Raw genomic sequence first — 15,173 nt, 5'->3', positions numbered from 1 at the left:
ACCTGCATTCTAGCCAGAAGAGAAAGAATTACTGCAACCCAACCTAAACCACTGGTGCCTTCTCTATTTTTCTTTGCCAAACTTAGAAGCATTCAACATCCATTTGGGGTCTTCTGTCCACAAGCCAGGGCAAGTTAAAGTGAGATTATATTTTAAACTGTGCTTGACATTTTACCACATTTGAGGAGAGACAAGTCTCTCACCAACATAACTGAGGATCCTATACAATACTATCTTCAAGATTGGAATACAAATCCAAGTCCTACAAATTTGCAGATAGATCTCACTTCAGTTATTTTCACAAGTACTAAAGCATTTTTATTGGGTACAACAGACTAAAAACCTCAGGTTAGAGCTTGTTAGCAGACACCAGCTGGCTACAAGTCTGTATCTGCAACAGCATTTCAGAGAACATCCCATTTTATGGCACATCTCTAGTCACTCCATTAGAGCATCAAAAGAAAACATACACTGAACAGCAGCAGTCACAACTGAAGCTCTTATAGGAGAGAAGAAAGAGCTAGACATGACCATACAAAACCTGCCTGCTTTAATTACATTCTGTTGAAAACTTCAGTCATCTAATGGCTGAATAAACCAAATCATTAGATAAATTCCTAGCTGAAAGTATTTCCCTAAATCTTAAAGGGAAGTTAAGTAGTACTCTCAAAGATGGAGGGCAAGGGGAAGGACAACAAGTTTCTACCACCTTTCCCTCAGCAGTTACTTTCCAATTTTAAACCTTTAAGGACAACTTATGAAATCCATACTATATATGTGGACAAAGGTGAGACACAGGAATGCACAGCTGAGGAGTGGGACTGTCCCTTGTGGAAGCTGCTGGCTGTTAGGTCAGCTCAGCTGCACCACAACACACCTTTTGTGAAAGAGTAGGTAGAAAAAGCTTTAAATACTCCTCGATTCCAGTGGTCAATCTAGAACAGAACTGAAACCTCAGACCACTAGTTACAGAACTAAACTATTCCAATTTGAACTACAAAGGACACAGTATCTTGATTCAACTTTTCAAATACATAAGTGCCAGGAATCAGAAGAACTTTCATTGATCACAAGCTAGGCTGCATACTTATGAAGAAACAAAGACCATATGGACCTTACCTAACCCCATCTAGCTTTAGCTAGATACCACAGATGCAATGAAGTTTCCAGATTATTGTCAAACAGAGACGTGTAGGTGTTACCTGTTGAGAACATCCATAGGGGAGTCTCCCAACCCAAATCAGATTGCAAGTCCTTACGTAAAAGTGATATCAATCAAACATTTATTGAGCAGTAGCAGTTGCCTTGTAAAATGCTCTCACATTAAAGCATTTTAAAGGCCAGTATTTTATAGAAACTGTCACACTGGAGAAAAGGAAAGAAACAGCAGATGCAATTTTGTCGCCATTTTTTGTTTATGAGAGGCCTGATAACTGCTGTTATCAGGAAGCACGTTCAGTTACAAGTTATCTAGCTTTCGACTGAAACCTCAAGGCATACAAATGAAACTCAAGTAACCAGGAAACTAGATGTGGCTTAGAGCAGCGTGGGTTACCAGGGATTCTCATCATACATCCAACTTCAAGTACTTAAACTCTTAGTTTATGAAACAGCACCTATTTCAGAAACTTCACTGGAAAAAGACATCCACATGAAGATACATTTGTGTGACCTACTTCTATAACTACATACACAAGTCAGGAAACCAAGTGCCTATTAAGTGAACTGTTGTCTAAATGAGCTTAACTTTGACAGACAAGTTCTGTAGGTACATACAAGCCCATCACCCCAAGCAAGGTACAGTCCTGGCTCCTCTTCAGTCACTGGCAAAGTTCCCCAAGCACTGGAGCCAAGACTTCACCCCCTCCTGCGCACGTGGTGGGGCTGAAACAGCATTCCGACTAGGGGAAGTGCTTTGGCAGCCTCCTCTCTTCCCTTCCCCCTTGCAAAACCGATGCATAACATTGGCCTCTGCATTTACAGTATTTTTTCCAACTCCGCCACTATGTTTTACAACCTAGCTGTACAGTTTCCCCATATTGTAGCCTATTTTCTTCTCCCAACTTGAGTTTTGGATTAGAGTAAAAACAGGGATCAGCTCTTACGACAGATATGCAGATCAACAAGCACAGTTGAGTCTGTTACTGAATACAAACATCCAAACAGGATAGATTTAACTAGTCTAGAAAGCAGTATTTTTGTATGCATGCTGCCAAGCCACAGATCCAAAAGCACAGACTCAAGCAGCTTTGCTCAAGCAGACGTTTCTCTTCCTCTACACCCCAATTTCTTCATTAGCTTCACTCTAATTTTGCCACATTCTCAACAAGGATGGGTTAAGTCCTTAAGTTAAATACACACGAGAAAAATAAGAGTATCGGATCTGTAATACAGATACATTTTTCTATACATCTGTCTTCTTCTTTACACAGGGTACCGATCTCACTTTCATGTACTTAAGCTCAGAAGGCAGATGAGGGACCAAGGAAGAAAGGTTCACTGAATTCTACTGCTAATTTCTTCAGTTGGTTTGCACCATGCATTAAACCATTAAACCCATCAACCCTAACAGTACTGGCATACATGTGCTAAGAAACACACATATTTATGGTATTACTTGCTGACTGCAACCATTACCAGATTCCATTCTGAAAATACAGGATCAATAGAAGGAATGCACGGATGAAAGATCTGCAACCTTGCGTGCAATAAACCAAGTTGTTAAGCAATAAATGTATCTAAATTATCATATCCAAAAGAGATTAAGTGTTCCATTCCTGTTGGGAGTTAAATGACATTTGAAAAAAAGTGATTAGGTTTACTGTAAAAATGCATTCAGCCTTGAGAAGTTCTTAGGGGATCCTTTTGCCTTTGTTGCTACAAAACAATTTAGGAATAACTACAGTTATTGCTGCCCCAATGCATCAAAGCAACACTATGATCTCGGAATTCCTTTAAGTGAGTAAGTTTTATAAGTAATATCGAACCTGCCAGCATTCTAAGTCTTTCTATATACTTTGTTTTTTTAAACACACAGGGTTGTCTGCCAGCAACAAATCATTTGAAGCTAGCTTAGAAACTCCCTCCTACACACCACTGAGCCATGCTCAGAATTCAGATTACGATTACCTAAGACTTTTTAAGCAAGTTCTGCTTATTTATGTATGTCCTACAGCAATGCAACATTTACTGCTTTTTATTCTGAAAAGGCGCTTAAGAGATGCTAAGGAGCTAAGATGACCATCACGGTTCTGCCTGTTTAGCTTGTGTCTAGACAACACTTAAACTGCAGAGGGTGGAAAGAGGGAAAACAGCCAAATATGATTCAATCTGCTTTAACTTGTGACTAATCTCCCTACTTATTCTCAGGGAAGTTGGCACTTGTTGTTGCATCTTTAACTTGTCCAGAGCTATGAAGCAAGAGATTTTCTCTGACCTCAACAAAACCTGAAGCAGCTTGCTTTTGCCTGTCTTTTCCTTTTGCACAGGAAAAGCAAGAAGTTTAAGCAACTCAAGTTTACCCCATAGTATGGGCAACTGAAGTTTAACTGCTGCTTTAAGAGCAGCACAAGACTCAAATGCTGGTCCAGATTTATCAGTTGTCAAAAGACCTGTGTACAATATAGATCAACTCCCATCAAAAGTCTCCTGTACATGCAGAACATAGCTCACCACAGCTTTATGAGCAGCTTGCTCAGCAAGGCAGTACTAATTAAATAGACTATTCTGTCAAAGCAGAAGGATAGTATTTCTTAAAAAAAAAAAAAAAAGCTGCATTTCAGACAAAAGGACTCTCCTCTTCCAACATTCAGCAGAACCCCAAAGAGATACAGATTCACAGTTTTTATAGAGAGGATCTGCTTAGTTGAAAGTTTTATCTAGCTGTTGTCACATTAACTTTGGTTTTAGAAGCATTTTGTCTCAGCCTGCGGTTTCCTTGCCAGCAGTCTAAAGTTTTCAAACAAAAAGCCTCGAAGCTACTTTTTCCAAGACCCAGTAATGTGAATTAAAAACTAACTGTACAGGGTTGCAGCTTCCTCTTCTACACTAGGTATTTCTTAGTATGAAGTGTCTCAGACTGCAGTCTTACAAATTGCTTTTTAACAAAGCAAATGCCTGACCCCAGAGCTCTCAATCTCTGCAACTGCACTCACGTAGAGTTTTTCCTCCAAGATTTCATTCACTAACTCACATTTTTTCACAGGGCAGTTTCTACTTTAAGTTGTCACAGCATCTGGACCTGGCAGATTTGCAAATTACATTCCACCTCACATGCTCAAAAGCGGTCACAACATACCTAGTGTGCTCACGCTTTCCTACTGAAAAAAATCTAAAGTGAAATATTAGTATTTCAGCAATTACACACAGCTTACACAGGAAGAAAAGCACTGACCAACAGGAAACTGCCCCCTCTCCCATAACTGATCATACCTCTCCTATATTTGTTTCCAAGTCCAAATGTCAATAGAGCTTCTAGGTTTAAAGGTTAGTATTTCAACAGTTGATTGAAGTGGCAGATACAGAGATATACTCAACAGCAATTCTCCCAAACCAAGTACAGTAAAGTCTGGTCACAAGCAAAAAAGACAAAGTAGCTTCTTGTCAATAACACACAGTCCAGATACACTGCCAGCCTGCACACAGCACACTACATTATGGCCAAATAAACTTCTCGGTTACGGACCCTGTGTCCATACGTCCATTGGGGGAGGGATGTCCATAACCCTGTCTCAAAAGTCAGAAGAGAAAGCGACAGAGCCACCAGCCAGAAATACCGACTAGATCTGACAGCTTCTACAGAAACTGCGCTTTTTCCTGGACTACCAGTAGACCTGCAGTGGAACCTCGTAGCATTATGTCCAGTTTTGAAGGCAAGTGAACAGAAAAACGAAGGCAGAGCGCCAGCGACTAAAGCCCTGCCGCGCCCGACGCGCTCCCCCCACTTCCCCCCCGGTAACAGGTCCGTGCTCCCCAAACGCCGCAGCCTCAGGCGTACCCCGGCCCGCCTCCACCGCGGCTGCTGGGCCCGCCGCGGGCAGCGCCGGGGGCCGACAGGGGAACCCGGCGGCCGGCGGGCCCCGGGGCGGCCCGGCAGCGGCAGGGGGCGCGCGTGCGACGGCCCCGGGGCCCTTCCCGCCCCCCCCCCGCGCCGGGCCGGGCCGGGCCTCGCCGTCGCCGCTGAGGCGGGCGCCCCCCCCCCCGCCAAGGCCCGCCCGCCCCGAGGCCCAGGCCGGCACCATTCCCCCCCCGCCCCGCCGGTCGCGGCGGCCAGCGCTCACCATGTAGAGGGTGAAGGGGAAGCCGAGCAAGAAGAGCCACAGGTAGAGGTGCAGCGCGTTGACCCCGGCGCCCTGGTGCGGGTCCTGGTACCAGCCGCCGCTCAGCGCCGCCCACACGCCCTGGCGCAGGATCTGCAGCACCTGGGAGCCCATGGCGGCCCCGCTCCGCCGAGCCGGCCCCGCTCTATCCGCCCTGCGAGCCCGGGCAGAGCCGCGCGCCGCCCGCCCTCCGCGACAGCCCGCACGGCCGCAACCGCCGCCGCCGCCTCCCCAGCAACGCCGCCGCCATCTTATGTCCGGGCCCCGGGCCGGCCGCCCGCCCCCGCGCCGCCGATAGACCGGCAGCCCTTGCGGCAGGGGGACGCCCGCCCCGCGCTCTGTCGCCGGGGAGGGACAAGGCGGCGGGGGCGCCCGCCACTGCGCCTGCGCGCGGCCTCTCGCCCCGCCGCTAGCGCCCCCTGGCGGCGCGGAGGAGGGCGGGGCGGGCGAGCGGCTGCCGCTGGCCCTAATCGCCACCCGGGACCCAAGCCCCAGCGGCGGGGCGGCGGCAGGCTGGGGGGCGCCAGGAGCACTCGGGGGGGGGAGGGTGGAACGTATGTCCCCATCACCGGGGCGGGTTCATGCCTGCGGCATGGCCCGGGTGACTCTCGGGGCTTGTGCCGTGTCAGGATACTCCTAGAAAATGGAGGGAGGCACATGGGGTTTTCCTTCCCCTCTTTCAGGGCCTTGCTTCTGGCAAGGCGCTGTCACCTCTTCTTGTTGCAGGGCGAGGGGGACATCGTCCCGTCACACGCTTTGGTGCTTTAAAATTAAGGTAACAACCTTGCCTTTTTTTGGAGTCCACGTTTAGTGTCAACGTACGTTACCAAAACCCCTGTCCCACGACAGGGCTTGTTTTGGTGTTGCTTCCAACACGCGCAGAGCCAGAATTGCTCAGGCTTTAACGCAGGGCAGAACACAGCACAGCAGGCCAGGGGCACACCGCGAGTCTCTCACAGAGGTTGGTCTCAGCTTCCACATTCAGCCATTTTCACAGAAAGCAACTAGTTCTCAGCAAGTCCCAGCCTTCCCCTTAGACGGGTACGTCCCAAAAGTCATGTATCAGATAAAAAAAGGATAGATTAGGGAAGGAGTTGGGAGAGCGCTGTCAAGCAGGGGAAAAGGGAGGTTTTTTCCTTCAAACCTTATGAACAAGTACTGCTGAGGATGGCTCATTAAAATAGCCTGGCTCACCAGTCACATCTGGGAAAAAGTAGCCGTGAGGGTACGCTATGATACTCTCGCTGTGGTGGCAGAAGGTTCCCACAAGGTTCCGTCCTGAGACCAAGCTACTGTCCCGCTCCAGCGGATGGGAGACAGGGGAGCGGCACCTTCTGGGGCTCTGCTGCAGAGGAATTGCAGGAATGAAATAACCGGAGCGCTCAGTCATGACTCATGATGAGCACGCATTTGGGCTGGTGTTTTCAAGAGGCTGCGTTAATGCCACAGTCTCCACAGTGTTTTTCTCCCTGACAGTTAGCGAACCAATGGCAGCATTTGGCTATTCTTGGAAAACCAGGAGACAGAAGTGACTGACTCAAAGCAGATGTAGATGAGCTATTTTTTGTTTCCCCAGTGACAAAGTAGGGAGAAGGGGTGGACACAAAACCCCAGCCATGATGGCTGTCTCTTCCCAGTATAAACAAATAAACCACTTTTAACTTTATTGTTTCAAGTAGTACAGTTTTTAATATAAGACTGCTAGCAGTATTTTGCAAAGGAGTATTTTTTCCACTCTGTCAAACAGCACTGAGATATGAAAGGAAAAGAGGATTGGGGGGGAGGGGAAAAAAAATCCCAACACACCAACAGTGAAAACCTACAGAGGATTATCATGGATGGGGAGGGGGAATTCCCTTTATCCTTCTGGGATAAAGCCAAGCATGACAAGCCTCAATAGTTACAGTAGGCTCAGAAAAAAAACCAAAACTATGAAGCATGTTTCAACTACATCATTTGCCAAAATACCATTTAAAACTAAAATTACAAATACAGCTGTTAGAAGATGTAGTTTATAGGCTGTGTTATCCATAAATATACTCTGATACTGTAATGATCAGGATTATGAAGTGTTAGTTCTACCAACAGCTGTTTTATGAATGTTACATAAAAAGCTGTTCACCTTCTCCACAAAAAGGAGGCAAGAGGGATAACATTCATTAGTAATGCATCTGAAGGCTGCAGTAAATGCTTTAAAAACCTTTATGCTTCTGTTTAGAAGCCATTGATTAAATCCGGACAGATTAGCCTCAGCCTCATAGGGATGATTCATGTTAAACCGTGCCCCTGTGTGAGAGGCTGGATGCTGTGGAAACTCATGGCTGCTTCCCCAGCCCTGCTCCTAGAAGTCATTGGACCAGCCATGGAGAGATAGAGGCTTGGGGGGGAATGGGGGGTTAAAGAAAAAAAAAAACCAACAACCACAAACAGAGGAAACAAAGCGTGAATATCACAGGCTCAACCCTGATCCAAAACAGTGTAACCTAGTTTAGCACAGATAGCCCTGTTCAAGAGCACTTCATCATGGGATGATCTAGACTGCATCCAGTAAAACACATGAGAGAATATCACATGGTTGAGAGGACAATTAAATTTCATTGTTTAGCTATTTGAATGCAGACAGGCTGAAAACATTAGGACACAAGATGGGGAAATAATATTATTGGAATCCATCCCTGCCCGAAGGTAAAATTGATAACAAGCCCAGTCGTAGGCATCATTAACAAAGTAAGGAAAAAAAAATAATCCTGATTAGCTTTTACGGGAAACAAACAATCAATCCACATCTGGATAGAAAGTAACAGCAGTAGACTCAATCTATGCATCAAACCTCTGTAGTCCAAGGAATTAACTAGCTTATCTTCTGCAGTCTACTTTAGCCTTACAGTACTTCTTTAGGATGGGTGTTAGTCTCTACAGGAAAAGAGTGTGCTCTAGGAAAAATTGAGCATGACATCAGTGAAGAGTGAACAATTGATTAGATAAGATATTTAAGAGAAGAGGCACTAAATCAAATGGTTGGAGATCAACCTATTTTTCTACAGCATTTCGCTTGTAATTTAGTATGCCAAGACTAAGGCAAAGAAGTCATTTGCCACATAAGCCATCGTTACACAGGAGGAAACCAACTCAAAACAGTAACTGTTATTTTGGCCAGGCAATCCTTAACTCCATTTTTCCTCATGTTCTTTATATACGTACACAGTCAGGTGTCTTCCTTACAACCGCAGGCTATTGGGGAAACTTCTGTAGCAAATTAATATTATGGGGTCTCCTAGGTATGCCATCATATTAAAGATATGGCTGTTTTGTCCTGGACTTGTCCAAGGAAGAGTGATCTGGTACCCATATACAGCATCATTTTTCTTTACTTCATGCCACACTCCCATGGGTTGAAAGGGCATTTGCAAAATCAGGGCAATGCTATGTGGTACACAGTAGAACGTAGGTTATACCAAATACTCAGACGGATAAACTAATTACAATTTCTTGACCGGCCTTATGAGCACACTTTTTCTAATGCGTGATATTATAAGAACAGGAATTTAATCAAAACAGTAACAAAACACTGAAACCTGCCACAAAAATGCTTCAACATGTTGTCATTTCTAAGAATAATACTGCAGAATGCTTTGCAGCATTAGTAGTACTTCAGCCTCTCTTATCTTCTCATTCAGGGGAATGAAGTTCTATGCTTTCCCTCCAGACATCTTCTGTGGGATACCCAAAATTACCATTTTTAAATTAGTTATCAAGAGAATTCCTAAGTTTTATGAGAACATAACTTAGATAATTAGGACAAGACACGAAACAAAGTTAAAAAGAATAAATTTCACCCAATTTAGGCAAAATATTATGTCCAGAAGGAGGCTTATGACTGGCACTTCCTTGGTTTTTTTCGTTACAGTAATCATCACAGTATGATACCAAGCTGTAAGTAACTAATAAAACAATCAGCAGAAAATAAGAAAAACACTGATTTACTGACTTTACAATTATGAAGGCTAGCACTTCTCTCTCCACGCTGGATACGGCGTTTGTTTTCAGATGCAGATTGACAAACTAGGCCTTGGTGGCTCACTACCAGCTTTTATTTACTTCTTCCTATTGATTCCTTGTCTCAGGATCTATAGTTAGACAGCAGCATTTCAGCCCCAATTTTTAAGATCCTGCTGACACATACTACTTACTGTGGATTGGATACAGTATCCTAAGCAGCAACTTTGGCTCCAACAAGAAAGAAAGAAAAAGACAAAAGGCAATTTTCTATGCAATTGATCAGCCTATGAGAGAAGTACACCTGCTTTTTGATTTCCTGAAGCAGCAATAGTTAAAATACGTACTTGCTACTTGGGCATTAAGAGCCTTTGCATAATTTTAAGTCTTGACTTTTTTTTTTTCCCACCATTCCCCTGTAATTGCAACAGGCTTAAAACAGGGTTTAACTGAATTCAGAACATTTTTGTAAGTGGCAATAAATGTGTTTTATTCTCTCATATGAGAATTAAGAAGTAGACTTATTTACAAGGGTGGTAGAAAGCAGAAATTCATTCTACAATAATATTTGTTAGCCTAGTTTCACTGTAAGATAGCTAATTTTCTTATAAAACCTGTCAGGTGGTTGTTCTGGATTTGTTTTTAATTACTGTAGAGTGGTTTTTGACGACTGCAGGACTCCGCTGAACATGTTGCCATCAAGTTAACATCTGACGGCAGCTTATCTGCTTATTCACACAGTTTTTAAACAAACATCTAAACAAAAGCCAGATCCTTTCACAGGCCACGCTCCCTCTTCTAGCAGAGAAGTCACACCAGATTCAGCCTCGCACACTACAAGATTGCTATGAAATTGCTCTGTAAAATTCATTCCTGCCTATTACCCCTACTTCCAACTAGAATACAGCCTTTACAGACAATGAGAAAAACAAGCCTGTTCTCTAGTGCTTCAGTACAGACCAGGCATGGCTTTACCAGCAGGAAGGTTACATGGCAGGAGACCTCCTCTCCCTGCTGTGCTGGTATGTTCACTGCTCACAGCACATGATGCAGCCCCAGCTGTGTGCCAGGATACAGCCCACACCCACCTTTTATCACTGCCTTTATCACTGCCACGGCACCAAACACGCTCCCAGAGCCACCTGCCCTTTTGGGATACACCCTGCTCATGGGGCAGGCCAAACCATTCCCTGTCTCTCATCATGGGACAACATAGTTCTTGGCCTCACACTCCAAGGAAAGGGGAAGAAAGGTTTGGGTTGTTGGGGTTTTTTGTTTGTTTTGTTTTTTCTTTTTTTTTTTTAACTATCCCTTTGACTGATAAAGCTCTCCATATTACTTTATAGTGCTGCTTAGGGAGAGATCAATTCACTGGGTGGAGGATGCTAATTACTGATCTGCAAACAGCCGAACCATGAAGCTCACAGTCCCATTAATCCTGCCGTTGCAGTTTGTCTCAGCTGCCTGCTGCACCTCTTGAGTGTGTAAGCTCTTTTCTTATGCTCTCAGAGCCCTGTGGTTTTCTCAAGACAAAATAAGCAGACCAAAGCAAGATTCTCCCCGAAGAAGAGCACTTACATAAGTTTCTTATTATCAGGGAGTGCTGAAAGGGGAAAACTGTTTAAAATAGATCCATGCAGACAAAGATGTCCCATGACAGCTAGGAAAAAAAAATTCTTACCAACTTGTTGATAGCAACCTTCTGTAACTTGCCACTAGAGCAACAGCATCTTCAACTCCCCTCGTTTTCTTTGTTGTCTAGAAGTTGTCTCTATAGAGCTTTCTGCGCTACATTTTTAGCAGCTACATGGGCCCTGGTCTCCCTATCCTAACCTCTTGTAGCTGTTTCAGCATGGCTGAAAAATCAATTGGAATGGCTTAATGGTCCCATTGCTCAAGACAGAGTGCAGTTTTAAGATGAACTTTCCTCCTAAAGATTGTTCTGTTAGTGTTTCTTGCAAGAAAATTGCGACGGCATCATCCACTTCCACATTACAGGACCTAATTGTCTGGACGTGTCCATACAGAAATCACACAGAGAAGCGTCATCGGTGTCCCGGTGACCACAAGGTCTCTGTGATAAGGAGGAATTTGCTAGCATTGCTGGTACAAGCATTGCCTAAAACCACCATGGAGATGAAACATAATAAACAAGGCTAAAATTAGAATATCCAAACACCAAGCTGACAGTATTTTAGCAGCATTTATACCACATTCTTTAAAGCACAGCACAGTGGTGCCTTACTGTAAGAAATTTCTGCCAGACAATGATTCACGCTGCCAATGGGATAAATTCCTATTGAAGATCTTTTTTCTCTGTTAAAACTCTGTCTGAAGTAGAAAGCTCCCGTAGCTTGCAAATGAGTCCCCAGGACCCTCTTCTCCATTTTGAAGGATTTCCTCTCTCTTATGGCTCTTTTTAGCCATTTTTCTAAGAAAGTTAAGCCTTTTCAATTGGTTAGCCACTGTGTGGGAGAGAGTTTCAGTTTCAAGTACGTTGTCAGAGGCGGAATTTTAACAAATATTCAACGCCTGCCAATTTCCAGGTAATGAGAAAAGGCCAACATTAGGAGGCCCAAAGGGGAAATGAACGCAGAATCTGGAGAATAGTCTTAAACTGGCTGGCTTATCAACAGGCATGTAACGTCATGTTATCCACAGCATGTGCCATGTCTTGCACAGTTAGCAGGCCAAAAATGTGTAGACAAGGAACGTGGGTTGGGGAGATTATCATGGGGATCTGTGGAGGAAGCTATGACATTGTGGTGAGGGCCTGGGAAGAAGCTGAGTGTAATGTATGTATGCAGGGACCGCGGGAATCTGTGGAATAACTAGTGGCATTGCAAAGCAACAGCGTTGTAGGGGTTGTAAGTTGCAATTTCATGCAGTTGGAGTTCATACGAGAGTCTGCTTGGGCAGATGAGTTCAGAGGCCCTGCTGCCTTGGCAGTTTCCTTAGATCTCTCTTGGATTTCAGCTTCATTCTGAATAAACAGAAGACTAACTTTATATTTCTGTCTGATTTCAACTCCTTTGCTAACTGTGTATGTAAGACTCCTCACTGAATACAGCCTTGTCTGAAGTGGAATATGGCAGTGACTGTGTGCTTTAGTAGGAGGTGTGAAGAATAATTTTGACATTCAAGACTATTGGAAACAGTATGTAATTCATTGCCTTGAGATGGAATGTGGCCATAGTTAACAACCTGAATTTGAGAAAAGAACTGCAGAATCTCAGTTTTAAATCCCTTTTGGAAGGTAGCATCTCTAGTCGCACCCTGCTTCAGCAGCAATATAGGTCGGTCGCAGCAGAAGTAGTGCTATTTTTTAAACAACCAAGGTTTAAATTCCTAGAGATGTTCTATGATTTATACTGGCAAGAAATCTCAGCTGCCTCACAAGATCTGCCCCTTCCTGTATCCTTTCTGTTCTCTGGAGGTCTCACGGATAAATATTGAGCAGGTCAGACCTGCTTAGTGTAGAAGATCTGATGAAATCATGCCCTGAGGTGTTGTGACTACTATTTTTGTATTTGCTTGAATTGGCAGTGCCTGAAGGTACAGTTGACAGATTTCAGAATGTGAAAATGATTAATCTGGGGGGAGTGCCCTGAAACACTGCCACTTTATGGCAGATCTAAAGTAACTTGGATTCCAGCAGCCCTTTAAAGAGCTATTTAAAAAGAAAACCCATATGAGCTACCCAGTGAGTAACATTCCAGGAATCACAGAGGCACAGACCCAGGCTGTCCCAGACAATCTTTCCTTTTTCTCTAGGCGTGTTTTCTCTAAGCACTGGTTTAAGAAAGCCATCGTCCTACAGCCATACCACTGCATGAACCAAATGAAATCAGGCACAAGTATAGCAGAATGAGGGAAGCCTGAAGGAGGTGTGATGCGAGCTTTATTAGAGAGGACATATGGCTTTTAAAGAAAGGGTCTTTGGCAGCCATCTGGAGGTGGCATAATTATTTGTCAGGAAAACAACAGCAGCTACAAAGATCTTCTTCCTCCCCTGCCGGCTGAATGGATTTGTTGCAGCCATTCAATGGGCAACTGGTTTTAACCTACCCTCCCTAAACAGCATTTCATGTTAAGCTGATTTAGGAGGAAGCTCTTACTGTAAAAGAAACCCATAGCTGTACAGTAACACATATGCACATTCAACTCAGCCTCTCCTTGCAGCCCCTGCTTTCAGCTAGCTCTTTGCTATAACCCAGTGAGACAATTCCTGTGAACACAGAGCACGCATATGGATGCATATAGAGCCATGTGTTCATGCACACATATAGATACACCACAGGTTCTGAAACTGCATAATTTTTCATGCAAATATTCTTTCAGCTGCATTAGCTGATAGTCTTCAGCCTGATTTTACATCAGACCATGTTCCACTTTTTACATCTATCCTTGTGTCCATGAGGTGTGTTGTCAGAATTCTTTGCCCTCATCCATATGGGTAAGGCCTGATGACTCTCATCAACAGCAGGGGCAGGGTGGCACCTGAGTAGGGAACTATATGCAGCCATGATAAGTGGACTTAAAAATAGATTCGGTTCACTTTTTGCAACTCCATATTATCTGTTAAGTGGCACTGATACCAATGCATGTGTTGGATATAGTTTTTTCATCTGTGGATGAAAGCAACTTGCAAAGGAGTTATCCTTAATTCCTTTGTACAGGTGTTAACAGCATTGCAAAGTGAGTGATTTACTCTGGTTCATGAGGTAAACCATTGACAAAGCCAGCACCCAGATCTCCCAGGTCCTGAACCATTAAACAGAGTGATGTTTAACACAAAGAGCATCTGTACGAACTGTCACAGCTTCTGCAGAGTCGGTACTAGACAAGTGATCTTTTTCTTGGTTCAGAGACAAGGCAGTGGGATGAAGCTAAGGCTATTCATTCCTCCATATTTATTTATCACATGAGATTGTTCCCCGTTTCATTTGAAGAGCAGATACTGAACAGCACGGTAGCAGTGGAGTTCTCAGATCAGAGAACTGCAGGCAGGTTCATTCCAACTCTCAGCCAGCCTAAAGGTTTTTCTTTAAACACTGCTTGTTGATCCATCCTTTCTGCGGAAAAACCCACAGGAGACGCTCTGAGAGGGTGGATCCGTTAGCAACCCTTTGCAGAGTTTCTTCCTGATCTTTTGCTCAGGAATGAAGGATTTTGCCCACCATGGAGCAGCCTGTAAATCCCTCATGTCAGATTCTTAGGGATCTTGAGGCATCCAGAGGCATCTGCGTTTCCCAAGGCCACTTGCGTGGATGCCATGTGCAGCTCCTAGGTTCTTGGCTCCAGGTTTGGCTCCAGATCACTGTCCATATTAACAGCATTAGTCTATTTATATTGTTGGTGCATTCTTTATCAGTCCGCAGCATGGAAAAATATATTCAGCCCCTTGGGAAATCTGTAGCGGATTAAGCAATGAAAATGAACAGGGAGGAAACTGTTAGAGAGCAAAGGAATTAGATATAGGTGTCTGATGCTGATGACAGACATATATTTCTGACCACATCTGCCAGAGAAACATATAACCTTCACCTTTTCTTAGGCCTTGCCAGAACAGGGATGACTGCAAAATGGCCTGGAAGCACTTTTCTGGAGATAAACAATGGAAATGATCTAACATTAAAAATAATCCTAAAGGCAAAAAATCAGAAATGACTTTGAAACAAAGGAAGGGTGGAGTAAGCAACCCTTTTGGAGAGATTTATACTCTGCTTCATGCTGCTTATAGAACCCAGAAATGCCAGCGAAGATTGCATCAGAAATCTGTAAGCTATATGCCTATAGCTCTTATATACAGTGTTATAAGCACTATAGAAATTGGTTGAACCTATTGCAAAATTTGCA

General features: G+C 44.1%; 1 protein-coding gene across 18 annotated transcripts in view; it reads right to left on the bottom strand.

The window, feature by feature from the left end:
• Positions 1–5,656, bottom strand: part of PCNX1 (pecanex 1) — a 100,927-nt gene extending 95,271 nt beyond the window's left edge. For 13 of the 18 annotated variants that reach the window (XR_008466319.1, XR_008466320.1, XR_008466321.1 and 10 more), the window contains exon 1: positions 5,280–5,655. Coding sequence is in view for 11 of the 18 variants with exons in the window: in XM_054200717.1 (XP_054056692.1) it covers positions 5,280–5,432 (153 nt within the window). In the remaining 7 variants the exon portion in view is untranslated. Of the gene's footprint in view, positions 1–5,279 lie in introns of all 18 variants that reach the window. The other 5 variants (XM_054200721.1, XM_054200725.1, XM_054200728.1 and 2 more) reach the window with 3 other exon arrangements.
• Positions 5,657–15,173: the final 9,517 nt, after the last annotated feature.

This window comes from Rissa tridactyla, chromosome 4 (genome assembly GCF_028500815.1).
Source record: "Rissa tridactyla isolate bRisTri1 chromosome 4, bRisTri1.patW.cur.20221130, whole genome shotgun sequence".
NCBI lineage: Eukaryota > Metazoa > Chordata > Aves > Charadriiformes > Laridae > Rissa > Rissa tridactyla.
This window is presented reverse-complemented; position numbering and strand designations above follow the sequence as displayed.